This window comes from Anopheles nili, chromosome 3 (assembly GCF_943737925.1).
Source record: "Anopheles nili chromosome 3, idAnoNiliSN_F5_01, whole genome shotgun sequence".
NCBI classification, from domain to species: domain Eukaryota; kingdom Metazoa; phylum Arthropoda; class Insecta; order Diptera; family Culicidae; genus Anopheles; species Anopheles nili.
In genome coordinates, this window is record NC_071292.1 from 16,610,479 (window position 1) to 16,638,026 (window position 27,548).

The following is a 27,548-nucleotide window of genomic DNA, read 5'->3' on the forward strand; positions in this document are numbered from 1 at the left end:
TCGAGTGCGCATGCGCGCGGAAACAATGTTACGAGAGTTCGTTTTATTCTTTGGCAGCAATAAACGCATGCGACTAAATGTAATGGAGATAAACGACAGGCTGGCATCGCGATCTGGTACGCGGTCATGATAAATTAGGTGGGATGGAGTGTGCAATTATTCCTGCGAGTAACGAGCGTTATGATAGAGCATAACTTTGTTGCACAGCGCCAGAAGGTAATGAGGTATTTTTTGGAACATTTTCCAACGTTCAAACTACGAACCCATGTGTCTCGTGTGTGTGAGTTATTCCAACGGACACGTGTGAAGAGAAGTGTCAGTTGTCAGAAAGCTTGAAGCTCACGCGGATCGAGCTTAGAAGAGCTGTGGACAAGAGCACATTCCCGTACATGGCGTGTGCATGCACTCCACGTCAACCTTTTGCCAGGAATGTGATCGCCGTTCGTCTAGCGCCATCGCGAAACATGGCCTGTGCGTTTGATCGCACACGGCTCCGATCGCTACCACTGACGTCAACGCAGCTCGATCCGGAAAGTTCGTTACCAAGATCGCTGGATTTGATGCGTGGAAGAGAACGGTGGATTTTTCGCTAGCTTCTCATCCCATGACCGATTCAGCACCGAACTGCTGACCTTCTGCCAGCTGACCAGGGAGGAAAAATAATTAAAACAAATCAACACCACGCAGCCTTCCGTTCCTAGCCGAACCTCCAGTGGAGCTGCGACTTGACGACAGCGGATTTGCGAGGATTAAAGTGCGTCTAGCCTTTGTGTTTTTCATCTAGCCGTCCCAAATGTGACCACAAAAGTGGCACGGCCAATGTTTGGATAGCCATTTGCTAGGTCGCCGTATAAACAAGATCAAATCGCGTACGGTTTCGACGCTTTCTGCAACTTTTCCGTCTCTTTCTCGAGCCTTGGGACCCCACGTGAGCTTCGAGGCACCGTTGTTGATTTCATTTATTAGACCGCAATCGTCGATCGCAGGAGCGCGTGCAGGAGGTCGTGCCATACGCAGCATTAGTTTGGCACACGGCCACACAGCGCAACTTTAGACGGGTCGGGTTGCGCTGTGAAAAGGGGAACCTTTCCGTCGAGCATATCTAATTATTACATTTTCAACGAAACCATCAATCATGCTGGGTTTTGTCTTTTTCGGCGGAGTGAGTACTATTTCGCGATCAAACCGCGATCCGCTTAGCATCTAGGGGAAAAAGACGGCTGGAGACGTGATCGTGCGTGGGTTTTTGTGATATAGTTTCCTTTTGCTCTTATTTCATCCTTCACTAACGCAAACAGGCTGTTGAAAAGATCACCTTCCCGTGGTTCGATCTCAGCCCCGGGAGGCCTTTTATGGCCCGCGACTAAGGTACATTGTTTTCGACTCGGTCGTTGCCCTTGTAGGAAGGCGTTTTTGGGAGGAAAGATGCATTCATGTGTTCGTGTGTATGCATCGTTGCGGTTTGGTGGTCCACTATCCTTTTGACGGCAATGGATGCATTTATAAAGTGATCAAATATTGAAACATAGTAACATAATGAGTATTTATGATAGTCCGTAAATTGGCAAATGTTTTACGACTGCGCAAAGTACATCAAGCGCGCACGGTAGAGTGAAATTTGCAGGCGTCGTCAGAAAGCACCAGACTACCAGGTTCACCGGGAGTTGTAATTTAGCGTCCATAATTCAGGGTTCTGCAGCGCCATTTTTCTCCTCAGCCATCGTGTGCTCTTTAGAGCGGTTTAAAAAGCAGTTCATCGGTGAAATAATTTTGCCATAAACCGTAATCATCCGGGAGGCAGCTGGCGGGCTTCTGCTCTACTTATACGCACCCCTTTTTTATATGTTGGTTTGTTGCCTTGCGTCTGTGGTGCACTCGCGCACCATAATCTACGCCCTTTGCGACGAAAATAGCATGCGGCGGGTTGAATTTGAGCGCCTATCACAGCCAGCGTCCTGAAATCACGAGCCCCTGACCTGGCTGGGAGGGATTGGGTACCGTAAAACAAAGCATTCGCAACGCCCGGATCTCGGCCTTCGGCATGGTTTCGTCCTGCCAAGGATCGCGCGCGGCGCGTTGAAATTATCGTTCGATATCGCGGCGAGTTTGCGCTTTTCTTTTCTTCCTGCACTTTCCTGTGGCCTGACCTTTGGCATGACATAGTGGCATGGCTGGGTGGTACAAGCATGCAGGTAAAATTACGATGCGGTTTGTTGCTTTCAAGATGAAGATTACATATGGAATGCGACGAGCAGCGGTCCCGAGTCGCTAGTCCAGGAACAATCGTAAGTGAATTTATGTCACCATTAAAACAAATTCACCCAATGCTGAACAAAAAGCACGGTTGTGTTTCACTGGACTCGTTGGAATAATGTTTCAAACATAAAATGTAACACTACCCATCGAGACTCATAGTAAACAGTTCGTTTTGGCGCAGCATCGAATGTGGGCTCGCGTTTTGGGGTGTTGCGAGTGAAATGCAACCCCCTTCGAAAAGGTCAACCGCCGGAGATGGCGACCAATTCGATCACGTCCCATTGCTCACTGCTTTCCGGTGGTGCTGCCCAGGAAAAGCAAAACCAAGGGCTCGCGAAATTCGGACTGGGGAATGCGGGCCGGCGGACGAAAACAAGATCAACATAAAACGATCATTATAAACCATGCAGTTTATAGAACCATAAAATTTCATTGTAATCGTAACTCTCGCCCGCCTAAGAAGACGCATGCCGCGCCCTTATGCCTTCCCTTCCTGATGGGATTAAGCGGGCTTTAGCGTACTTTTCGGCCTCTGCAAACAGGGTGTGTCTCCCTCCGGGATCATTGTTTGGGGTTGGTTTTGGGGGAAGGGATTAAGTGACTCCCAATTGGAAACGGATGGAGCGGATGCACGGTAAGAGATGATGCCCTATCGTCATCTTTCTTAAGCTGTTGAGCTTTTGATCGAAAGCTTACGGTTTTCGGGAACGATCACTTGTGCACGTCTCAGTTCTCGCGTCTAGCCTTCCATCGCATGTGAGATGAACCATAAAGCTGTTTCAGGGTCAATGGAACAGAACTCGAAAAGAAAAAAAAGGACCCACCAACAACGACGGGAAACAGCTCGTCAGGCCTATCCGACCCTAAACGGGGAGCTAATAAATCTCATTAAAGCATAATGAGAATTAGCGCACAGCGGTGTCATTGTTCGGAGCGGTTTGCCTCGTGGTGCCCGGAGTGAGCCTCAAGTTCAGGTGTCGAACGTGTGACCTTTAGACCTCGCGCCTGCTGTGCTTTCTTAAGCAAAGCCGCCGATCGAAGCCACCAATCGCAGCCGTTGATTTCCATAGATCACGTCCCGTACGGGTGGTTTTTTTTTTCGAGTGGAAGCGATCGTGGAGATTTTATCCGCCCAAAAACGAGCACGTGGCAAACGGAGAAAAATAGGCAATGAAGAAGGAGCGATCTTTGCTCATTACTTATGCCGCGATGAGGCTCTGAGTCGATGATGAATCACGGAGCAGGTTTGTTCCAAAGGGCTTTGATTTCTTTTGCCGCTCCTTTCGGCGATCGGCGGCCGTTCGTCAATTATCAAACCAACCGTAATGAATGAACTAATCATCGTTAACGAAACAAAGTGGTACTAATTTCCCTCGGCCGAGAAAAATCCACACACTCACCGTTCGCAATTGGATCGGCACACGCCACCGAGCCGGTCGAGCTATTGTTTTCGTGTTTGGCATTTAGTTTTTGTTCCGACTCGACAGGAGTTCATTTAGTTTTTTTTACAGTAACATGAGATCGGTGCCGGCACTTCTTCAAGAGAGAGAGATCTGCTCAGATCAGATTAGGGAACGCCCGGTTCCATTCCAATACGCGGTTAGACGGCCTTGTGCGTGGCCAATGCAGTCGATTAGAGCCAGGTTGAAAAGGCCACGCCATGTGATGACGCATGGGAAAACACTCGATTGTAGGAACGGTAAGGACACGCTCAAGACGCATGCACAAAACAGCGAACGGTGAAGCCTTCTTGGGTTCGATTGATTTTCGCTACACTAATTAAATGTCATTACTTCCAACCCCTGAACGTGTGGTACAATCAATTTATCGACCGCTTGGAGTGTGTTCGGGCCCCTTAGCATGGTGTCCCGACTCGATCAGCGGCATCAAACGGAACGTGGGTAGGCGAAATATCGAACGATCCCTCGAGCGAAAGCCATTAACGTCCGCGTAATGGGATCACGATAACATCCTCCCGCGGTAAGGCACACCGTTGCTGAGGGTGCTTTTTAACATCGCCTTATACAAAAACATGATACCGAAATAAAAAAACTGCACCTCGAAAAACGAAACACAAGGCAGCATGAGTGGAAGAAGCTAAAAAAAGAAGCGGGAACAATGTCACACACTCCGCGGCGGGCACGAACGCTCCCGTGGCTGCCGTGAAACCGGTGGGTAATTGAAGTGATTGATATAATGATGTAAATTTGAGCCAAAATAAACTACACATCGTTGGCGGTGCGAACTTTGCGCGTTCACCGCGACGGCGATGATTGTACGGTGCATATTTTTATGACGATCGGAGAGGTTTGGCCGATCCGTGTCGCTGGAAAGCGCTGTGGGGTTGCCTTTTAATGTTAAGAGAGAAAATGAAGCATAAAGATCCACCGGTGGTCTTTACTGGGACTCTCCAAAGGGTTGCCAACTACCTGAAGGTGCCAGTTTGGAGAATTGTTTTTAATACCGATCGATATGTAAGGGGCTTAGTTTATCTTTAGGGACAAACGATCGGTGGTTTGTACTATATTTCAAGCACTTTTATTAAGCATTGGATCAATTTAATCTATAAAGCTGCTTAGATTAGCGATATAACTTATTTTATTGGTGATTCTTTGAGTTTCATAACGATCTTACGCGATGTTGCCAATGACATCAGAACCTCCTTGACAGCCTCGTACCACTGGAAGTTTCTCGAGTAACATTCACTTCCGCCAACTCCGACTCTGGCATGAACTCGCAGGATCTGAAGGCTCTTTTCCGTAAGCTTCTCGCCATGCGGTATGATTAAGAGCCGACACAAGAATAGCCGGATGAGGGTTTTTATTTTCCGCGGTCTAATCTACCCCGATCGGTATCGACCACTGATTTACTCATTCTAATTGAATCGCCGTTACGCATAGTCGTTTGTGAGCAGAAGTTGGACGTTCTACGCTGTGCTCATTATGGTGATTCATCAAATGTCTCCTCTAGGAGATTATGTAGCCAGTTTGAAAAACATATTTATCAACATGTTGTTATTCGACAACAAGGATTATTATGCTCCGATTGGTACTTGGTATATATCCTGTTTGCTCGTTTTTTACTCTGTATTACCACTCACACCTCAACCTGCAGATCCCCAGCATGATGACGTATTAGGGAGTTTGTACAAAAAGCCCTCGCTGTCAAGATGAAATACGTCACCAATTTATCTTAATATTCCGAAATCCGCATCCTTCACAGCAGACTGTTCACCATCGCGCATGGTTTGGTCAGCGGCCAAAAGTCTCAGCTCAACAGAGGTGACGAATATTTACGCGACGGTGAAAAATTACACAGCCCTCGGCAAACTTTCGGCTTTACCATGTTGCCTCCGTGTCTGCGCTTGATGTCTGATGCCATCAATAATTGATGAATGGTTTGTTTTATTTTTTTGCGAGTTACTCAGATAGCCCAGGCATGACGTTCCGGTTTCCAAATCAAACATGATACGATCATGAACACAAGGCTGCTAAAGATGAGGTTGGTTACTTGAACCAAATTGGGTTATAAGCTTGTTGTAAAGTAGGAACCCTTAATTAATGTCGGGTGTAATTTACCATCAATCAGGCGTACTTTTGTTGGTACGACCAGATGTGGGGCTAAGTACGTGTTTTGTTGGAGACGAAAAACTCACCCGGCTCCGCTCCATAGCATGTAATCGGCGTAGCTAATACAAAAAAAAATCAACCAATAACATCCCATCTTCTGTTATAACCTCTTTTGGGTCATCTTCGTCTAGATCAACCATCTGGATCTTGGTGTACCTTCACGCTGTTCGCCAACTGCTCATTCGTTCCGTATAATTTGCTCAGGGGGTTTGCGCCGTTTGGAGCAAGAAATACGTTCAATAGGTATTTGTAACAAAAATGACATAAAAAACTTTATCCAGATTATAAACCAGCTACAAGGTCCTATTTTGGTGCATCCGTTCTCATGAAATGCGTGTCGAGCGTAGTACTGGACGACAAATGCAGCCATCGCTGCTTCCACGGATCGTTTTCACTACTCGATGCCCAACCGAATTGACTGACCTCGCTGTGGGCTTCTTACGAGCATTTGGGGAGTTCGCCTTCGAGGCAGCGAAGGGCGATCGAGTAGGATCGATAATGAAGCCATCGTCAGGCAAAGGCTGATGTTAGTCCGAATTCGATTCGGGTTTTCTCGGTCGAAATTGAAATCGAATTCATTCGAACCACAAACGCACCGTCATTCTGGCGCTTCATCAATCGGTCGAGGTAGTGGAAAAATAAATACGGCTTAAGCCAAGCTGCTCTCACCAGGCCAGGTGGCTTAATGAACGGGTTGGCATAGGCTATATGCACGCAGACGTGCACGATTCGCTGCTCCTAGGCAGGGGATAATTGGATCCAATTTATAATTATCACTTACACGGTCTCTAAGCCCGGGTGTGAGCCATTTTTAACTCATGCAAACATTCCACGCTAATTTGTTGAGCCAGAAATATGGCTATGAAACATTTGTTTATTGGATTCCCGGCAAAGCTATCTCTTGGTCATTGGCATGCTGGATTAAAATGATTAAACTGACCCTTTTAACCTCCTAAGCAGCATACTTAGCAATCGTGAGTAGATTATATTCGGTGAGTAGATTATATACGAATGGATGTATTCGGAGTATTGATAAGACCCGTGGAATAGCAACACGCTTTCGTTTTCATTCCCGGTAGATTCTTATGCAATAAAACTCCTAACTTTACCTCTTGCAGTTGATCGCAACATCGCGATCGCGGTCCCCAGAGCTCCAAGCCGATGGAAAGCTTGCAGACCTGACATGCGTTCGGGTGAATCGAACCATCGCCTGGCGTTCGCAAACACCATTCGGGCCGCGGCCGCGGACCACGCTAGGAACTCACACCGACTTCTTAGCCGACCAGATCAGCGCGTTCATTCGCTGGTCCAGTGGCTGGTGAAGAAGCGAAAAAGAGACCAAACCAACCACCTCACATCTCGTGAACACGTCCACGACTCAGGCTGTTTTCAAGCCAATCGACCATCGCACGATTGGCTGCGTCCATGGCTGAGTGCCGCACGGTGTCACAGTTCAACTTCAGCTCGATCCGGCGTGCGTTCGCTGCGTTTCGCGTCTTGATCGCGCTAGTGCCCGCGAGTTGCCGAAGACAGCCTCCGAGCAGGCAATCCCGACGGACCGAACCCACTGCTCCAGTGTGGTGACGTTTTTTGTGCCTGTTCATTTTTTGTGTGGTACTGATCGCTTTTTATTTATTTTCTTACTCCAATACTCTGTAAGCGGTGCGTGATTGTGTGAAAAATCGTATCCAACTAATCGTTCGATTCAGCTGCGAGAAGGATACGAGCCGAGACAAGCCGACAGCAGCAGCATTGGCTGGTTCTGTTCGTTTTGTTGCACCAGAGGTTCGTCGCTTATCCGTGCGCTCAGTCGCGCAAGTCTTTTGTTTTTCGTTCGCCGTACAAGCCTGTTTTCTTCGCACGTTTAACGTGTATTTGTGCTGTTTTTCTTCAACATTGATACGCGGTGGTGTCATCAGCGTAGTGGGTGCACTTCATCCAAAAAATATGCAGTAGATTGATTTTTGTGAATTAAATATTTTTTTTTTATTTAACAAAGAAGTGTTTAAAAAAGTATATCTCTTGAAACGATTGAGCAATCACATCAGTATTGTTGTAAATCACCATGGAAAGCCCATCTCCTTCCCGCTCACCGGATCGGCCCACTTCGCCCGTGGCCACCGGGGAAAGCGAAAGTGAACCGACGGGAGGAAGCTGCTCGCGGTCCCCTTCGCCGCAACCCGGACAAAAGCAACCGAAAAAAGTGTCCTTTTCGGATGAGTTGCCCCAGACTGGCCCGACGGCGTCTGGGGAGAAAAGTGCTCCGGTAGAAAGTGAAAGTGGCCGTCCCCACGAGGAAAATCCGTTCGTGTTCGTTCTGCGTCAGAACGACAGCTACCTGGAGCATTTACACAGCTCCGGCCGGTCACCGTCGGATGCGGTCGCGTTTCCAAACACGCGTCGTACTTCGTTGCATTCGAACGAAAGTGAAACTCCTTCGACGGGTGCTTGCAGCTCCAACGGAAGTACAGCGTCAGCTGCTAGCGTTGTGCAGCCGGAAAAAAGCCCTCCGGAACCGTTTGATCCGATCGCGGCCGGTCTTGTGAATGGGCTAGGTGGACACGAGCAACCGACGCCAGGGGCCACCGAGCCCCGGAAACCGTCCGTCAGCGCGATGGAGCTCGAGGTACGCCGAGATAAACGCCGCTGGCTGCTGATTTCCGAGCTGAGTGCGATTCTCGGTGAAGACAAGCACTCCGTGGATGGTTTCAAGCGCATCTTCAGGGAACAGGTGAGTGAACAAGGATGGTGGGGTAGAAGATCAGGTGGAAAGGTCGCTCTCCAAGGGGTTTGACCTGCAACAAAACGGACGAGAGCGAGGTTCGTCGCTTGTTGCCTTGCTTCGTTTACATAATCGCATCCCATCATCGATCGCGAGTCGGCATTTCGTGTGATGATTACCCGTAAAAGAGGATCTGTGATAGTGTGTACGGTTTATCATCCGTGTGTGTGTGTGTGTGTTGAGCAGAGTCAGCAGAGTGATGATCTTTGGTGTTTCTGTGCAGAAGATGACCCCCCGATGACATGACAAGTTTGCACGACAAGGCGTACTCGATTCGAACAACACCCGCCGATTTCACGAGTATATGTGTGTGTAGGAGTACAAAGAGTAACTGTTGGTGAGCATGAATCGCGACGTAAAAGTGCAAGTGCAGTGAACGAAGATGATGCATCGGTACGGAACGTGCCCGGTGTGTGCCGCGGTCTTTTGTCGTTGGGTGAAGAAGTTTCACGATCACATAGGAGTGTGCGAAAACGGCTCTTTAGCAACACCTTAATCACAACATCGGAAAAGAAGAGACCGGCACGAGGTTACTCCGAGGGGAGCAGGATCGAAAGTAAGAGTGAAGCGCTGCAGCATCTTGAAGCGGCATGACGCTGCCGCCGTTGTTGTGGTACGGCGTGATGAATAATTTCATTACTAAATTGATGCACTCAATTATTTTGCAATGAATCGAGGCTGCAGCGCTGTTGCAGGCGTGTTATGGAATGTTTTCGTTAATGATGAAGTGCATCATATAGTGGGGTTTACGAGTGGTTAGCTTTTTGCCTCGCACCGTGTCTATAATAGAGGCAAACCAATTGGGGATTGCATTTTTTTCAGGCGTGATTTTTCTCTTCAGTTTGCTAGTCATGTTAATAAAACAAAATTCATCCGATCGCATGTGAGGTGCGATTTGAACGTTTGACTGCTTCTGGACAGCTGAGAGTGCATTAAGGCGAATGCTGACCTATACTGTAGCGTGCAGCTAGTATCGCGTTGACCTTCTCGTGCCGAAAGCGTACCGCACGCATGAAAACCGAGGAAGGTGGCATTTTAATTTGCTTATGGTTTTTCATGCCACTCGCTGTTCTATCCATATGGTGTGAAATAGAAAACTGCAGTCAAGTGCCATTGTTGAACTTGATGAGGTTTTGTTCGATCCCGCGTTGCTTAGAGTTGAAATGGGTTTGGTGTTTAATGATGTTCTGCTGACGTATTAAATGCAAATTGGGTGTATATGAAAGGAAATATACACCATATGTGCTTTAGCAAATTTAAGAACTCTTCGCGCATCGCTTTGAAATCGGGAAGTGTTAACCATGTGATCGTAGCAGAGAATTACTATGCTAATAAACAACGTTCATTATGAACAAGGACGAGTAAATGATGAATTAATAACTTTGAGAATATTCCGAGAATCGTACGTAGGATTTCCATGAATGGCTTGGTTTTAAATCACATCCGACTCAAGACAATTAATTTTCGGTAACGACTTTGCTGATTGATTGTGTATGGCGCGAGCATCAATGCGGGAATTTTCATTTACGTCCAAGCACAATCCCTCACTGATCACAACAATGTGCAACGTTTTTGCGAATAAAAAAACGTTCACTCGGCATTGCGGTTGCATTCCATTCCTTCGAAGGAAACATTGCACGCGCATATGTGCGGGTCGGCGATTCGACAGGAAACAAATCATTTCGACGCCGTTGACAATGTTTGGCTGCAGAAGAGGCACACAGAGGAGCTTCTCGTAGTGGAATAAATGACCACATTAAAGGGCATTCGGGGCGGCTGCAGGCAAGATCCTCACGAATTTTTATTTATTCCGCTCCGTCTCAGCCCGAATCGGGGTAGGAATGCCGCCGGCGCCCAAAGGGGCCTCCTCATGGACCAGCACGCCATTAATCTTCCCTGTTCCAGCTGGTTCCATTTTCATCGCGTAGCCTTTCATCACGAAAAGCCGCTGGGGCCAGGAACGGATACAATATATCGCCAAAACCACAAACCCAACGAAACGAAGCAAAACTTCACGTTGCGATGGACACTCACTCAGGAGCTGCCACAAATGCGGCAGGACATTACGGTGACAACGAAACATATGCCGCTATAGACGGTGGAAAAAAGTGCATCCTTTTCTGTTTTGGGGGGCTTGGGTTGCGAGCAAAACAAATGGAATTAATGTTTCGCCATCGTTTTGCGAAGCGGAAAAAGAGAAGCTGACAAAAGTTCTGCCGCCTAGTGACAAATTGACGCGTGTAACAAGGCTATCGATTCATGTTTCTTTTCGTCTCAGGTGCAAATGTGTATCGCTCGGGAAAAAGGCATTTTGTAGGAAAAAGTTATCATTTTTATGTGCCACAGCATTCGGATCATGTTGCGCAAGAAAGCATGCATTATTCGGAGCCTTAAAATAAATTACCTCAAGCGAGAAAACCGGCGGCTGATGCTACATTTAAAAAAACACGCGACATTTGGTATTTCATTTCAACGGTGGATTGAGAAGCAATTGCCCAAATTTGGTACCCACAAAGGATAAATCAATTTGTCAATCATCGTGCAGGCACGAAGTTGACAGGATGGTATTGTGTTTTTTTTTTGCTTTCATGCACCGTTTGCAGCGCAAGATTGTAACAGTCCACCATTCGGTTCGTCGGCATCGTTCGCCAGTTTTGCACGAACGATCGCTTTTACGACCCTTCAACCCGCTCGGGTTTGCTGCCTAATGTTTAAATATTTTAATAAGCCTCTATAAACCTGGACGATAACTGGAACAAGGATACTGCGCCCCCAAACCGTGGAGAACCGCAAACGACACCCCTGTACGCGGAACGGCCCAAAGAAGTGATTTATGACCTGGGGAAAACCATTTGCAAAACCGTTCAGCTGGGCGCACGCGGGAAAAGGCGGCCTATTAGCGAAGGCTCTGGCCACGACGCTAAACAAACAAACGCCACGGCGCATAAAAATCACCCCATCGCGTCGGTGCTGTCCGCGTTTCCTTTTACGACGATCCCGTGTCGACCGGTCTGGGTAAAATCTCCCTGTTCTCTCTTTCGGTCTCTCTGTCTCTCTCACTCTCTTGCTGGCCCCCCAAAGCAAGGTCCCGGTTGGGCAATAAATTCATTGGGGCTTCGCGCATTGGGCCTCATCTATCGGTGGGCAGCAGCAGTCGACGGCTGCCCGATAGCCATATCTATCCAGGCGATCTAGTTCGGTCCACCCGCGAATCCTTCCTGGCGTTTCGCGTTTTTTAGTTGCCTGGCAGGGAAATCAATAAATCATTCCTGCGCGAAAAGTCCCTCCGTGGTTGAGACACCCGCGCGCTCGGTGAATCGAAGGGAAACACGTTGAAAAACACGCTCTACTTTAACACCAGGGCTTCCTCGCGCCGGCATCCCGGGATGGTTCCGAAATTGCGCCACAGCTTGCTGGAGCTCCAGTAATCCACAATCCTCTTTCGCCGTTGCACAGCAGGAGGGAGAGAAAGAGAGAGAGAAAGAGAGAGAGAGAAAGAGAGAGCGTAATCGAGGAAAGGGCACGTGGGGTGCATGTGAGAGATCTCCATCGAGAAGCCTTTCCAAGTCCATCTCACCCGAGTTAGCGGGCGCAAAACGAGCCACGAGCCTTGTGGCACGTAAGGGCCCGCGGAAATTGCGTTTACAGGACCGACAACGGGCAAACGGAGGGCTGACATGTCGATGGCTCGGGCACCGTTTTCTCCATATTTATATATATGGTCTAATTGAGCATAAACAACATCATAAATAATAAAACGCTTCAATGGATCGAACCATTAAAATATATTACATTTCAACAAATTAAGAAATGTATCAGAGCGTGGCGCAGCGTGCGCGGAAAAACCGGGTCGCCCTTCACAATCGCCGCCAGTGGACCCCTCGAAAGGCGATCACGTTGGCCCGGTTTTCGCCGCCCGCCGGCTTTTGCGCCCGGCCGTTGTGTTCATCAACACTCGAGTTTTGAATGCGTGAAGTACACATTTCGGGGCTCGGTCGCTCGTTTTCGGGCGACTCATGTGGTGATCTTCCGTTTGCTGCTGCAGACAAAACTGCCGACACTTGATCATGTTTCTGAGGCTCGACTGCGTGCGAGCCAGGCCTTCGTCAGGCGGGTTGAATAGGAGCCACGGACCGGGTCCAGTCGACATGTCGAGGCAAAGCGGTACCAGAAGATATTAAATAACGCTTTTTTTTACTTCCCTCAATGAAACAGCCCGGACGCGAGCTAGGAAGCAGTGAACGGGCGCGGTTCTCGGTGGGCTTCTCAGAGCCATCTCGAAGCGTTGAGTCGCGGTGTAAGTTATTGCCATGCGATGAAATGTACACGCGTCGCGCACTTGGCCCAACCGGACGCAATTTTCGTGATGTTTTACAGGCAGTTAACAATAATTCAACCGACGGAACCTGCCGCGCGTTTGATCTCTTCCTGGAAGGTGTCTTGTCGGCGCACGCTCACCTTTCGCTGGGTATCGGTTTCATTCGGGACAAATTTATATGCCCGCGCTATACGAGAGCTATCTGGTTGATAGGAATACCTGTTTGCGGCACAAAAAATATCCGTAACGGTCTGGTTTCATTTGTTTTCGTTTTTTTCGCATCATCTTCCACAGCAACAAAGCTGGAAGCCCACTTTAATAACTGTTGAAGCATAACACTCATCCGCTAAAATCCTGTTTCGTTAAGCCGAAATCGAAGCCACAAACGATTCCTTGTGTTGAATTCTAAAAGTGTGCTTATTGAAATTGATGGCGATGGTAAACGCGAAAGAAAAACTGCCGCTCGATTTATCGTTCCCGCGGTTCGCTTGCGGATCAGACGATTAATTCCCCCGCGACCGGCTGCGTGAGTTATCATTTATTAGCTCCGGATTTTATCCCTTGCCCCTGCGCAACCGGATTCGTCACTAAGTGGATCTGAAATGAGCCCCGTTTAATGAATATGCACCGTGGCGGATAGCCAGTGACCTCGGGATACAGGTTGGAAGCAGCAAAGGCACCGAGGAAAACGGACCAACACCGTGCCTCCGAAATCGTCGCCAATTTTTATGAACGATAAAACCGTTCAAAATCCAAAAACCGAACGAACGGTGCGAGATCGAGCCGTGCAGACCGGAGCAAAAGACGGATTTTGCGGCTGGATGATGTGACAATAACGGATGAAACGTTTTACGATGCCTCTGCACCGTCCGACCGGTTTGACCTCCAATCGCGTTCGATGGTCGTCCGTGCGATCACTAATATCCTGGCCAAAAATGTTCAACAGCTGGAGGAAAAAAAGCTCAAGTGATCGAAGGTTGGTGAGACTGAGCAGTCGCTTTTGGACGATGCACCGGCGCGTTTAATAAACGGCCCAGAGACTTATGAAGATAGCCAAAAATTGCGAATAGGCCCCCGGTCTGGAAGCGATCATTTCGAGAGAGAAGTTATTTTTACAGCCGAAAAGCTACATCTGCTGGAAGCTGAATCGATGTGCGCTCGGTTTATGCTTACCGTTGGGAAGACTTACCGGTCCGGGGTTGTTTGACGCTCGGGTGCTATTAAAACATGCGTTCGAGAATAGTGGACCATTCGTTAGTTTTACGATACGCGGACCTGTTAACACCCGGCATCGATGAAAGGAAATGGCTGCGCGATCATCATGAAAATTTTAATTTACAGCTTGGGTGTGACATAAATTTTATTTTCCCGCGTTTTCGCCAAAACCCTCCCGGCTTTTGGGGCACTTCGCCCCACCGTTTTTGGGTGGTTTTATCGACCATCGGGCACGGCGTGAGAGGCATATCGATTTCAAGAATCCGCTGCAACATGTCCATCATGTTAGCGTGTTTATAAATATTATCACATGCTGTTTCGGACTGATGAAAACGAAGGTGAAAAAATGTGGCGGAATGTTTGAATCGATAAGAAAGCTCAAAAAGAAAAACCAGCATCCAAAGTCGTTGTTAATTTGCCGCGATGTTGCATGAACTCACGATCGAGTGCGTCATGCAACATGCTCGATCTCCAGCACAAATTGAAATTGGAAACCTCGTGTTGTTGTTTTCAGAAATGGGTTCTTCCAATGTTTATTGTCATAAATCAGTCTTTGAAACAAAATTTGATTCATCCAATTAATATGGCTTGTGCTCAACATTCAGTGCCGTTCAATGTGTTGGTTTGCTATGCCCTCCAGCGGCAAAGATTGTCTATCTGAGCGCAGAAAATATTCGAATCAAATTTGAAACCCGAGTCGCCTGTCTGGTGCTGTGCAGAAGTCTCGTTTGGATGAGAGTGTGTTTGAATTTTGATTAGTTTAAGATTATGTGGATGTAGTTTCTTTCAATCATGTTGCTTCGAGAAATCCAATATAATAATTTCAAGAACTTTCGTGGATAATTCGAGAAACGTATGAATGTCAATCATATTGTTCACAAAATGCATCCAACGAAAAACATGCACATGTACGCACTGGTTCGGACAGCTGTGCATTATTCACCAACAAATGCAGCGGTGTTTTGTGCGATCGTTTCCACCGCACAGGTGCGTTTTCACAATGCAAAACCGCCAATGTGGAACGATCAAACCCAACCAGTGACTGCACGATCTCGCGCCCGATCCATCGATCGGGGCAATTTTTGCGTCTAATTTACGAGCCCGAAATGCAAATTTTCCTGCGCTTTCTCGTAATTGGCTACGTGCGGCGCGACCTATACTGAGCGTGCAACGACAGGACGAGGTCGCCTGAAGGTGACATAAGCCGGACTGATTCGGAGCGTTGGGTGAACCTACACGAGAGGGTGCCTTATGAGCGAACTTTCTGTCGAGTTGAGGTGCTATTCATTCGCCAACCCAGGCCTCCTTTCGGACTGCCAGGCTCGATCGTAAAACTCTTCGCAACCACTCTCACATGCCGATGCCGATAGACCCATTCCGGGGCGTAATTTATTCGAGAGTTAATAAGCTGCGACTAATAATCGATAAAAATCGCCAATCGATAGCATCGACCCGGGACGGCACACGGTCGAGGAGCGACAGCGCAAGAGGTCTTCGCGCTCGAGATCTCGCACAGGTGTTGCTGGATCATTCCACTGCAGTAATGAGTACGAGGGGCTGTTTTTCCCCGCATCGTGTAGATGTTGGCATGCTTTTCCCTTTCTTATCCCGACCCACCATCAGTTGAAGTCACACGGTGCCAGTTCGTGGGCCTAGAGGTGGATGATCGAGCCCCAAGGGAGGAGACAGCGATTGGCTAGGCCCGGAGGGAGCAAGATATGGAGTGCAAGATAAACTTATTGAATTTATTAGTTCCCATCGGCCCTCGGATGAGATGGAAACGAAGGAAGCCCTCCGCAACACCGCCACCCTGTCCGTGTTTCATCGGCGTGGAAAGCAAACGCAAGCACGGGGTACGAAAAATTCATTGTTCATTATAAACAAAACGAAAAGTTTGTTGTCGACCGCGTTTTTTTTTGTGCCTCATTCTTCTTCGCCATGGCCCGGCTGGAAGCTGTGAGCTTTGCTGTCAAACTATTGGCCTTGTTTGTCGTGGAGCGGTTCAGTGACAAGGACGCACCAACTTCCAGCACGGGCGGATATTGTATGCATTTTGCCTCCATTGGTTCCCTCTCGTGAAGAGCCCTTGTGCTGCTCATTGAGTGGCGTTTGTCTTTCCCGCCGGTGGTCTTTCCATGCAAGCTCCTCCACAACCCATCGCTCTTGCTGGTTGGGTTGTAAACATGGCGAAATTTGCATTTTCATTGGCTTCGTTGTGTGCTTTGAACAGGTGCATGCAAACAGTTTTATTAGACGGCTAGTTTGTTTAGACAGATCGATCGTTAGCAAAGAAAAAATCATTGAATTTATTGCTCTTTGACGCGCTCTTTATTGTGTTTTTCTTTTTTCATCAGATAGGCAGACTATGTTTACAATAGTTCTCATAATTTAATGCTCAGATAGAGCCCTTTGTGATATTTGTTAACTGAAAAGATTAAAACGCATAAATGACAGTGTAGTACTGCAGTTCATAGATCTGCCAAACTACCTTTTGACAAAACCTAAATAAATACACGACATCCGGTTTCAACGTGCAAATATCAGTGTCACGAAACAAAACCGCTCCAATCAAAACCAGCTGATCACCGTTCACAGCTCCCGGAACGGTAGTTACGAGCATTTGTTTGCCTCGAGTAAGTCTCCCGGAGCGTGCCAAACAGCCGCAGGTCCGCCAGGGTCCACGGAGCTTTTCTGTGCGATTTTGGATGCCCTCACCGGGTGGCGACGGTAGCTTGAATCCGCTAATGAATTCGCTCATTTGAAAGCTGCCATGTTTGCACGATACGCCAAACAAACTACCGCCGATCGTAAAATACTAATTAGTTCACCGCACGGTACGGGGTTCGTCGCTTTTACCACCGCACGACTCTCCCGCGAATTTTCGTGCGAAACGTTTTCGCAGGTGATCGTTTTCACATTAACATCGTGTCACTTTCACCTGGCGGGTGTTTTCGGCTCAGCATTGCCTAATAGATGACACATTTTGGGGGAAATTAACAAAAGCGAGCCGAGTGGACTCCTGCCAAGGTAACGAAAACGATATGTTCACCTGAAGCGGCACTAGCAAAACGTGTGTAATGGGGGTCAAGTGACCTATTTCACCTCAAACAATAAACACTGCTCGCTAAGCCACATCTCGATCGTAGGGCACCTAGCAAAAACACTTGCCACTTCGCGAAAGAGAGAAACACTCGATGTGTTTCGGGTGGAAGGCTAGCAAAGCCGTCTGAGCCAGACCAAAAAGGCGCTCTGCTTGATCTCGGGCCACCACTAAGTAGTTATCGATCATGCCAGGTCAACACGTTGTTGTTTTCATTTTTCATTCCATTCCATCCGCTCGGTTCACAATACCCGTGCGGTAACGTGATCGGGGAGCGATTTTCGGGAACAAGCTTCCCATCCATCCTACTTCTCGGTTGGACCATTTCATTTAGACAATCATCGAAATGAGATCAGCCGCGGCGTTCAATCGGGGTCGGATTCGAGTCAAAATCAGGTGCTTCATGTCATCGGCCAGTTTGAGGCTAACCTTCGTGGAGCCATTTTAGTAGGCTGTCAAACAGGCGACACGATAAAAACAGTGACCGGTCGCGACAGGTTTTCGTCACACTCCGAACCGCCAGTCGCTAAGCACCCGGGCTAAACCACGCCGGCTGTCTAATGCGACAGTAAAAGGCAAGCTTTACAGTAACCGACCGCCGTGCGTGCGGTTTGTTTGTCGAGTGGAAATCGTCCACCGGCCTTCTCCGACACCACAGCCCCAACGACACAACTCATTTCAATCGAACCGATCAAACGCTTTCGTATTCCGTTACATCGAAACCTACGCCCTGTCACCAGCACCGATCGAACTGGAAACATAAACGACATGAGCCGTGGCAAGAAATTCCACCAATGCACGGGACAATGCTCATCGATCCTACGTGCGCCCGCTCGAGCAACTGAGGGCGATACAGATTGAGGGCGTGCGAATTTATTATTCCCGTACGCAAGCATCACAGGCCTATTAGGCGATTATTAATGACGCACTCATGCTCTCGGGAAAACACTTCAACGGTGCGCCCACGAAAACGACCGCCCGCTTGTGGCGTGTGCGATGTCGTTAAATGTCAAAATCGTTACACCCCCGAGAGTTCGCGATCCGTACCGTCAGTAGTGACAGAATCGTAACAGCCCGTGGCATTGTGGCGCGGTTCTCCGTTGCGATTAGAAACTTGGTTGCACGTACCTGCGGCACGTTATTACTCCCTATCGGGCCCTCGAAACCCTCGGCCCAAAGGAGCAGGCGGCTCCGTTGCACGAGTGTATGAAATTTGTTTGCAAGTGTTTTGAAGTGCGCTGTCTGTTCGGCTGTCGAAAGCGATCGACAGCCAGTGGCGGCCACGGGGGCGATACATAATGCATGCTGACGATCCCTTCTAACACGCCCCGAACGCGAACCTAAACCGCCGCCAGCTGGTATGTGGTGGAAAAAAGGGGAACGTCAATTCAAAAGGGAGGCCGATATGGTGCTCTGTTGGCCTTCCTTCCTGGCCGTGGGCTCGCTCTCATCCGGTCACTGAGCGGGGAAACGAAAAGTCAGCGATCCGATCGCGCCTAATTAGTGTCAACCCGTAACCGTCAAGCTAATGAAATGGTAAGCTGACATTCCCGGCATCCCGGTGACCCGACGAGAGCCGCATGAGGAGATGGCCACGGGGCAGGGAAACGAACCAACGGAAAAAGAGGAAAAAAAAACACCCTCCGAAGGTTCACGATTTGCGATGAGAGATCTGTGCTGGCAGTAAAATTTATGCGGGAAATAAATGCCCAATGCTGCACGGGGTTGGCTCTCGATCGTTGAGTTTTTTTTTATTTTTCCTTTTCTTCTTCCAACTCTTCTACCGGTCGTACTTGGCCGGGTGGTGAGATATCTGACCGGCCGGATCAAAATCCATAAATCTTTGGCGGCCGTGCTTTCGCGACCGATAAGTCGGGCGTTGAATATCTGCCTCGTAGATCGACAGCTTGTACTTTCGGAAACTCCACTCAAGGCCTCTTTTCCAATGCTGCGTCCCAAAGTAATCTAAACTTGAGCTCACTCCTCGTTTCTTCACGCTCGTTATCAACACAGTTTGCGTGGCAAAAAGGCGTGCGTGCGGCGGCTTACATGTGTTCCGGTTGACGTTTTGCAACGAAATGCATTAATTTGCGTTAATTACGGAGCAAATGGGATAAACACGCCCGCCCCCGGTCGTGCTTGTTCTTCCTTTTATTATTTGCAACGCATTGGAGACGCTTTTCCTGCACGCGTTTCGTGCTTTTTGTTTGTTCAATCGACCACCGGCCGGCGCTCGATATGGTAACGTTTGGAAGCCTTCTCGCAGACCGCTTCCTTTCTCTGGCTGGTCCAGAAAGTGTAAAAAAAGCTCGCCGTATGGTTTCTCTATCTTGCTCGAACGTGATAAGCGCGGGCTCGTGGTTGTGAATGTGCCCACTTTTTAAGGACCCTTGCCGAAGGTCACGAAACAGCGAAACTAGGCTAGAACGCGCACAACGTAAGGATGTATCAGCACGCGTACCTTCCCGACGATGTCCTTCACGATCATTTGGGAGGGACTTTTTTTATTTACCCGGTTTACACCGATCGAACATCGACAGATGTTATATCTGTATCACGGCGTGTTGAGCGATGGAAATGATAGCGAGCGACACGCCAAAAATGGTTCCAAATGATCCCGCTATTTGCTCCTGAGCTGGGCAAACAAAAAACCCACTTTGCTGGCGGGCAGCGAAAAACAACCACAAATAAACCCATTGCCGAGGTTTGTCGTTTTTGATGGCGTTTTCTGCGCCTTGGTTTTCTGCGCCCGCCAGCCGACCAATCGAAAGGATCGAACAACAGCCCCGTGGTTGGAACAACCTCCGATCGGACCACCGGCAGCGTAATTGCCACCTGACGAATGACTCCCTCGTGCTGGTGCGAATCGCGAGCGCTTCGGGGTGAAAATTTGTGGGTGGTCCGGGCGAAACACATTAACCTGCTGCAGGCTTGTCTGACAAGCGGGAAGGCTTTAAGCTGAAGGGCGCGCATTAAATAGGCCCGCCAGGACAGCAAACCAACGCGGCAGGACGGCGATACTGGGACTATGTAACATAAAAAAGTACGTACGAGCATATTTGGACGCGAAAATGGACCCATTAAGGCATGGCAGTATCCATGTTGCCGTGGTGAATGTGGAGAAGCCCTTTAGGGCAGCGTTGTTTGGCGTGTGGAAATCGAAAAGGTGTCCAAATCCACAGCGCCACGAGCCACCTGCGAGACTTTTCGCAGTTCATACTATTTCTGCATAATTATTACTTTTAAAAGCTGCTGTCTTTAAATCGAACAAGTCTGAACACTACATTATGAGCATAATTTCTATAATTCAGGAATTATGTTAACTCAATAAAGCAATCATACGCGCGATTAAAAAGCGTGATGAGTTCTCTCTTGTCCGACCCGAATCAAGGGTGTGAAATGAAAGTGATGATGATTTGCAAAGCCTCGGATCCTTTTTCCAGAATACTGCTCCAACCGAGACGAGGCGCCAGTTTATGCTTCACGTTCGTCTTGAAGATTTTTCATGCACTCTATCCGACAGGTTGGCAGATCGTGCTACCAACGTCGTCGTTGCACCTTTTCTTGTTCGTTTTTTGTTGTCTCTCACAAGCTGTCTCGCATTGAACCTTGAACGAAGAAGTTTTCCCTAAACGCGTCATTTAACGGGCTGTGCTCGTGTCTTCGTGTGTACATGTTTTTCTTTTTCCCGAGCTCGTTTTTGGCTTCCTTAAGCGCCTCAACGACCACCTCCCGCCACTGTACTACTCCTTTGCTCCACTGTCTCATACTCACCTTGTCAATTTTGCAAGCCCCACTTTGCCACCTCTGGGCGAACCCCGAGACTTACGGGCTCAAATGAGGCAGAAAATTAGTCCCAGCCGTCTTTCACTCGTGCGCAGCTCTGCTCAGCTTCCCCGGCACTTCCTTCAGCCCTCGCCCCGTTGGATTTCGTTTCGGGTTTTCGTCGCCGAAGATTAAGAGGTTCAATCAACGCTTCCTTTTAAGGTAGCGCCACTGCTTGCGCATAAACCAATTCCGAAGGCCCTTCCCTTCGTAAGTGGGGCCACTCCTCATGTCTGAGCTCCAGAGCTTGAGGGATCTTTTTTTCGCTCTCTTCTCTCTCACTCTCTCTCTTTGTCAATCTGGTTCGCGAAACCACGAAAGGAGATCACGTCCGCCGGACGGCTGTGCGACGCTGGAACCGATCGATCGAGAAGCCTCAATATCAACCTCATCATCTAATTTTGCCCGCCATCGATGTTTGATGCATGCGACCATGTGTTGGGGCAATTGAGACTTCAACCAAACACACAACGCCTCCGTTTGGCTCGTGGTGCATTGTTACCTTCGATGCACGAGCGATTTGCATTCCACAAGGCTCAAGGAGCGGTTCGCTTGATCGCGCGCACTCTTCGGTGTGGATGCCATGGCCAACGTCAAATTGATTTCTATGCAGCCCGGGGCTCCCAAAATTGGACATACCGACCCGGATTCCATCGGAAAGTACGCCGTTTGCTGTGCTGGATGGGCCCTGCCTGCGGTCCTAATTGGCAACGTGTGTGAGAACGCGTACGTACGAAACGCCTCGCAAAATTATCACCACATGGGATCGAATATTTAAATTATGCGCCCCCTGATTGGCAGGGCGGCTTATTGAGGCAGAATCCAGGGTGAAGTTATTTTAATGGACGTCAGAGGGCACTCGCGATCGGTGGCTAATCGAAAAACGATCAAATTAAGAGAAAGAGTTGCGAGGGCGGACCACTAAATTGGGCCGCTTATTTGCATGAATCACCATTTTCCGATCTACGTTTATTAAATTTCGTTCTTTTGTTTCACAAACAAGGAGACTTGTCCTAGCATTTTTCTCAATCGACGTCCATTTAGAAGGGAATTTCATTCGTCCAGTCTAATAAATAAGCTCGTACGAACGATCGAACTCCTTTTTTTTTAATTCTCCAATTCAACGATATCGGCTCCGGCATCTTAAACCTGCAAATCCAATCAGGAATGATGAAAACTCCATTTCCATTTCTCCGAACGCTCCGCCGTCTTGGAAGTATCGATGTCAAACCAATCACCCTCAGAGGTCATTGCCAGAGGTCTTGCAGATCGAGTAACGGTGAGAAAAGCTACTCGCAATGGGTTGGCATTCGCTCCGAGCGCTTTTAAACGCCAGCTTGATACGTGACGCTCATGATACCAGCTCGATACAATCAACCCAATTTATTTATTACGGCTTTGTTTGCGCGTGCATTGGGCGTATTTGCGTGACGCTCCCCAGGAAAAGGGCGCTTTCAGGATGGCAAAGGTAATCCATCGCGCCCTGTAGCACTGGCCAATATTCCTTTGCCTGAGGGCTTCTGCCCGAAAACCGCAGCATTCCAATAGGGCTTACATTTTCCCAGACCCAAGTGCCCAACCCACGTCAATGCAAACCGTCCACTGGCCGAACGAAAGAAGTCCTCACTCACGAGCCCATCCCAGCCCAATCCTGTGGGAAATGCAATTTATCCGCCTCAATCCTGCAGCACGGATGCGATCGTACAGGGATTGCATCGCGCTTTCCTGCACGTCATCGGCGAAGTAAAACAACCAATTTTACGACTCGCGTACCCATGATTTAATGATTATTGGATTTCAGCTCGAGCTTCCTCTCCTTTCAGGGAACTGCACTGCGGCACCATTATTGTTCCCAAGGCTTCGGGCTCGTGGTTTGGTTTTTGCGCTAAGACGCATCACGCAGAGGACTGAACAAAAACGATTGGGACGTTCCTACTGGAGCAGGAGGCTACATTCACTCTTAATGCATGATGCACTTGCTCGGAAGGCTTTTACCTTACCCTTGAAGCGTGGTATTCATCTGTGATTCTTTGCATTCGAATTAAGTCCGCTTACTTCATCTGGTGCTCAATCATTTCCGTGCCCTTTTGCGGCTACTGTAGCAAGATCGCGAACTGGGATACACAGCAAAAGTCGTGAGCAAGTATGTTCCTTTGCGGTTTTTAATCCAACTTTTCGTTTACCTTGTTCATGACCTTCGTATGAAGGAAACCTGATATCTAACAACGCACAAGCTAGTCGTGGTTTTGGCGGAAGAAATCCTGAGAAAAAGCAATCCCGCAACCGATCTTCAACCAGCAATTGAACTTCATTTACATTTAACCAAAACACAAAACCACTCGGTCAAAACATTTGCATACACGAAAATCCACTCGCAGTCTTCCCGACAGCTGTAACTTCATGTTACGAGTTAATTAAAATGATGGAACGGACCGATAGCATTCCGGATCGCAGCACGGGACACTCCCCACGGGAGCAGGAAAAAAGAGCGAACGCCACAGGACGCCGGCTAGCAAGGCTTCTTTTTTTGTCTCAAGCCACTGAAAGGTCCCATCCGAGCGATATCGCCCGACCGAACCGGTTGCGGCTGCCAATATTCAGACGCATTCCCTACTTAGCGCGCGGATCAAACCGCAAACGCGACCAAAAGCGTCAGGGGTGGAACTTTCGCGAACAGTTTCGATAAATTCGATTGATGTGTTAATTGTGCAGGATATGGAATGTTGCACCTAGCGCACCGGTTTTATCCTGCTTAATCCTTTGCTTTCGTTGCGAATTTTGCGATGATTGAACACGTTTAAAAGCAACCCTCTAGACCTTTTTTTATGAGATGAGATAAATTTGTAAAGGTTTTTTTTAAAAGAAATTTGATAAAAACTGTCCCAACATAACGTCATTAACCTACAATGTGCCCTGAAAACCTCAGCTCAAAGCTATCTTTGCACGATTACAAGTCTCTATTCGCTTCGCGCCACATCGAAATTCATGGGCACGAAAATCAAACCTCCACGGTTATCAAGCTCATCGGACATGACGTTCGACATCATGGTTCATTATCACGCGATCGAAATTATTTGCTGCATAACATCGCCTCTCACTTCCTCGGTTTTCTGCACCTGGTACCAATAAGCTGCCTTTTATGGTGGGCCTTCGTCCGGCATGATGCTGACCGGGCCGTTGTGGAACGCATTACAAAGTCACCTGTCGCCCGACCAGGAACGCGACGGAACGCGGATCGCTTTGGCTCCGGAGGAAAAATTATTCCAGTTTTCCCTCTCGTTCGGTTTCCCCTTGCAGGGTGCGGCCGTTGAAACCGCCGTCACCACTCTTGAAGGATCGAAAACGGGAAAGCTTCTTCTTCCCAAAGGCCCTTATATGGGGTTCGTTGCTTATCGTGGCGTTTGGATCGTTCGTTCTGCCAAAACCGGGGCCGCCGATGCTTCCACCGTTCGCGATCGCTTCTTTGCGCGGCGCAACATTTCACTCCACCACTGCAGGTGAGGCCTGGACCTCCATCCGCGAATCCAAGCTCATTGCGTCGCCCGTAATTTATCACCGGTTGGGCCAAAATGCACTAAAAAAGGTGCGAAAATTAGCACTTGATCGTTACGCTCCGGCTAACCGTGGTAGGTTTCGAAGCTTCGCTTCATCGCAAGAAGCCACTCATATAAAAGTGCAATAAAGAGGGGAAAACAAAGGCTACAAACCATACATCCAAAGGCATTCGCGCGGAAAACCCTCTTTTTGGCATGCCCGCCATTGATGTGCTAATTTTTTGCAGGGGTTTTGTTTTATGTCGAACGTGGACGTGGCTTGTAAATTTATTGCTCGATTAATTTTACCCATTTTCTCACAGGCAGAGTGCAAGGGTGTACGAAACGTCAATATCGATTGTTTTTGAACCGTCGGAATGCGCTTGCGAAAGCTGCCACCCGAAGGTGTCACCAAAGCATGCATCTGAAAGCGATTTATCACTGAGTCGTTAAAATTTTATTACAACCCCAAATGTATGCGCAAATATTTTTGTACCATCGTCGTTTCATTAGCCATAAATAGATTGATCGAACGATCGTGTTACAACGTTGTATACTGCTGGTTTTAAAATCACAAAAGGGAATTATGAACCTTTGGCGATGCATAAAGCAGTTTTGCAGATAACCTTTTTACGGCATATTGCATTAAAACAATTACAGCGCCCGAACCGTTTGTGTGTTTATGTCCGTTTTGTGCATGTGTGCTGTCAGAATAAATCATCTTTTCTTTATGCATATCTGATACGCTGTCTCAAAAGTGGACAAACATTATCACAGATTGACCTATTGGATATGATCCTCATTCTTCTCTTGTAGCTCTACCATGATGCTTGGATGGTGATAATTTACTGAAACAGAGACAGCAACGTTATATCGGCACTGCTGGTGGCCATTACACTAAAAACGGCTTCAATCTTTCGAGCATTTTCCTGTCTCTACTTCGGAGCTGTGATCGAAGATTTATCGACCATCGATGAATGCGACCTGCTTGGCTGCATTTTTCTTTGTTACATTGTTGCCTGTGCATGTTCCGGCTGTATATATCATAAACAAAATTTATCCTTTTCAGCAACAGAAAATGCTACCGCAGCTTCGTTTAAAACTCCGGTGGCTTTAAAAATAAATTTACATCGGTACATACACACGCACCTTGACGTCATGTGCAAGCGCAGCAACACGTCTTCAACCACAGAAGTGTGATAAAAACATTCGCAAAACGCTGTAATCGGTGGCTAATTAGCGTTTTATTTCATACGATCGCTGTAATGAAACAATTAATTGCAGATTACCGACTGCTGTTCCGGCGCGATCACGACGCTGGTCTAATAAGCGGACGAGTGAGGAGATTTCGCCTTTTTATTAATATTTTCAGTGGCTCTTTGGCTTCTGTTTTCTCTCCACGTGAAGGGAACGAACAACCGAGACACCCTTTTCTTGGCGTTCTTCTATGCCTTATATCTTTTTTTTTTGCTACAACCCCGCTGCGCCAACGAGTCATCGAAGGCAAGCAAACGAGTCTCCCGTTCGTCCGGCGGCAGTTATTCGTCCGGTTTCCGCTATCAATCATTTTCGCTGGCCCCGGAGCTCGTGGAATGCCAGCCGGCCAGCTCAGAAGCACCTGCCAGTTGCTAAACCGAGCGTTGCCGGGTTGCAAAAGTGAGCGCAAATAACGCGCCGAACAAATTCCACTTTCCACCGCGTGTTGTGTGATTTTGCTGTCGAGAATTCCACAACCAACCGATAACATTTGATTCTGAACATTCCAAGCGACGTCCAAATAGCTGTCCAGCTAGTTTGCCAGCAGAAAACGTGGGAAAACACATCACCTTCGTTCCCTCAAGCGCTTCGTCAATCGTTCCGGGACCGTTATGAAATGAAATCGTCCCAAACAGGTGGTTCGCCCGAGGGGGCGGGATTGCGATTTCCCGCACAAACATCTCAATACCGTGCGGCTCTGCCCGGTTTCGGGATGTCATTTTCTTCCCAACCGTTGCCGGTTCGACGCCGTGGGGCATTATCGCCTCATTATGCTGCCCCAGGTCGCCAAATCAGATTACGAAGAGCCAATTACGTGGCCGAAGATCGGCCGGATTTGTCTCACCCGTTGACGATGTTCCCCCGAGGGGCCGATTATCAGGTGCTGAGGTCTCAATGTAGCCTTTTTTCTGCATCTTTGACACCATCGCACCGCAGGGAGGTTATTTATCCATCAAACCGTCCCACGATGCTTTGGCGACCGTTCCGAATATCATATCATAGCACCGACCTTTCGTCGGTCGTCCGAATCAAAACTCACTCTCCGAAGCAACACGTTCAACCCTCGAAACCGAAAGGGTTGATGCGAAAGAAAAACAAAACACTAGCGTGTGTGACCTCTTTGGCAGGTTGGTAGTGTGCGAAACCGTTCGCCAGGTCGGGTCAAATAGTGTAGTATTAAAAAGAGATTATCTTCAGCGAGAGCCTTCGCGGATGGGCATCGGACCTTTTTCCTCCTATCGAACCCGTGCGCCGAAGGGACTAATGAAGAACGCGCTTAGCCTAAGCGTGAATGTTTGCGGCAAAATTGAAATATAAGCCATTTCGGGGTGGTTAAAGATAAATTAGCTTCGATTTCGACAGTTTTACTGATTAATGAAGCGACCGAGCGCTGGGATGCTGAACGCGAAGCAGCAACAAGGAATGAGTAAGCAGTCCAAACGATGGGCGCACTTTTGGGCTAGAAGCAGGACCGTAAAGCCCTCCCCATTGGCACACAAAATAAACAAAATTATACCACCGGATTGCCGTGGGCTTACCGCCGGAATGGCCACCCCAGGCATGCATGCACGACGCGAGCACGCACGCACGCAGGTTTTGGCAGGTCATTAATCGTGCCCGGGCGCTTCCTAAC

General features: G+C 48.3%; 1 protein-coding gene across 1 annotated transcript in view; it reads left to right on the forward strand.

The window, feature by feature from the left end:
• Positions 1–7,950: 7,950 nt before the first annotated feature.
• LOC128723791 (uncharacterized) overlaps positions 7,951–27,548 on the forward strand; it is a 56,554-nt gene continuing 36,956 nt past the window's right edge. The window contains exon 1 of the mRNA XM_053817555.1: positions 7,951–8,616. Within this exon, the coding sequence (XP_053673530.1) occupies positions 7,951–8,616 (666 nt within the window). The remainder of the gene's footprint in view (positions 8,617–27,548) is intronic.